The sequence below is a fragment of the Atta cephalotes genome, assembly GCF_000143395.1.
Source record: "Atta cephalotes unplaced genomic scaffold scaffold00013, whole genome shotgun sequence".
Taxonomy (NCBI): Eukaryota; Metazoa; Arthropoda; class Insecta; order Hymenoptera; family Formicidae; genus Atta; species Atta cephalotes.
The window spans coordinates 5,965,268-5,966,982 of NW_012130077.1; the positions used below are offsets into that span (position 1 = coordinate 5,965,268).

A 1,715-nucleotide genomic window follows, 5' to 3' on the forward strand; every position below is an offset into this window, starting at 1 on the left:
TATATATATATATATATATATATATATATATATATATATATATATATATTGAATCTACATATCGAATGTTATTACTTACTTTAAATTATCTTCAACGATTAATTGATTGAGAAAAGACGATTGAGAAAAGATGATGATATGTACTCTCAGTGAACGTAGTGAATTTTACACTTCTAGGTTTAGAATATCTAAACTGTGTGACGGATAAGATTTATCACTTTGCAAAAAGTATCTTTCCACACCTTTCTCTATGGATTAAATTCAGAAACTTTACCATATTAACAGCGTAACTGTTAGACTTGTATCTTCGTCAAGATTTACAATACAAATATAAATGCAGTTACAATACAAATCATTTATATTGTAAATCTTGACAAAGATACAAGTCCAACGGACACCGTTGTTAACATGAAGTTTTTGATCCATAAGAAAGGCATGAAGATTCGAAGCACTCTTTGCGAAAGTGATAGATCTAGGTTATACAACGATTAAAATAGACATTCTCAATTTAGAAGTTTAGAATTCGATATATTCATTGAGGTCCAGTTTCACGACTTATGCTTGAGAATGTATATTATATATTGCTTTTTTTCAATCAATTAATTATTGAAGATGATTTAAAATAAGCTGAATCGTTCAAAATGTAGATTCAACATATATATGATAAACATATCGCGAACTATAAAAATTAAACATTAAAATACCATACGCTACAATAACTGCTGTGTTACTTACATAGGCCTTTTTTAACTATAATTTGATTTTAAATATTAAGAGACTCAAATTATTTTTTAATTTTATTTATATTAATTTTTATATTTCCTTAAAGTTCTTTCCAAGCACTATATAATATCGTTAATGAAATTATAAAACAAGTTTTTTGTTATAAAGCCATCTAGAGAAAAAATAAATTTATAATTTTATAAGACTGTACTTTTATGTGTATTCATTTTATGTTACGTTTAATTTATACATTACTTTGTATCCCTTAGGCAATTTAATTTACGCACATGCGTGCGTGCGTGTGTGTGTGTGTGTGTGTGTGTGTGTGTGTGTGTGTGTGGGTGGGTGTGTGCGCGCGCATGCCTGTATGAGTGAGTATAAAAAATTGTTTAGAAATGCAGATTTTGTGAGAAAGCTGTACGTTATTTTGTTTGTAAAAAAGTTGTTAAAAAAGACTTGTATGAAATTTTTTAAATTTTCAGTCATTTAATAAATTGTCGCGAAAAATCATCGTAATTAGATAGAATTTAAATAATTATTGACAAAACATTCGTCACATTATTGTCAATATTTACAGTGATTTGAATATTTATTTCATTATAAAAAAAATCTTTGTTATACTTAAAAAATACTCTTTATATAATATATATATATCTTTATATAATATATATTTTTACAAAGATATCTACTTTAAATGAGAAAAAAGAGGAGGAGATAGTTAAAAGAGAGGAAGTACAACAGAGGATTAAGATCCCAAGAGCAGCACGAGAGGCTGAAGAACGTGTTCAAATGTGGAAAAAGCATTTAATGCGTGAAATTGAGCTCGGTACTTTAAATACAAAACGTTACCGAACATTATGGCGAGAAATGATGACAAGGATCAAAATGCCGCAAATCGCCGAAGATGTGAAGATTGCATGGCACAATTTTGATCGAGCTCTTGATATTAAAGACTACAGGTTGTCATGTGCGTTACAATCTCTCTCTCTCTC

The 1,715-nt window shown here is 28.2% G+C and overlaps 1 protein-coding gene across 1 annotated transcript in view; it reads left to right on the top strand.

The window, feature by feature from the left end:
- Window positions 1–1,512: 1,512 nt before the first annotated feature.
- Window positions 1,513–1,715, top strand: part of LOC105617732 (coiled-coil domain-containing protein 65-like) — a 6,442-nt gene continuing 6,239 nt past the window's right edge. Inside the window, exon 1 of the mRNA XM_012199285.1 lies at window positions 1,513–1,690. Within this exon, the coding sequence (XP_012054675.1) occupies window positions 1,513–1,690 (178 nt within the window). The remainder of the gene's footprint in view (window positions 1,691–1,715) is intronic.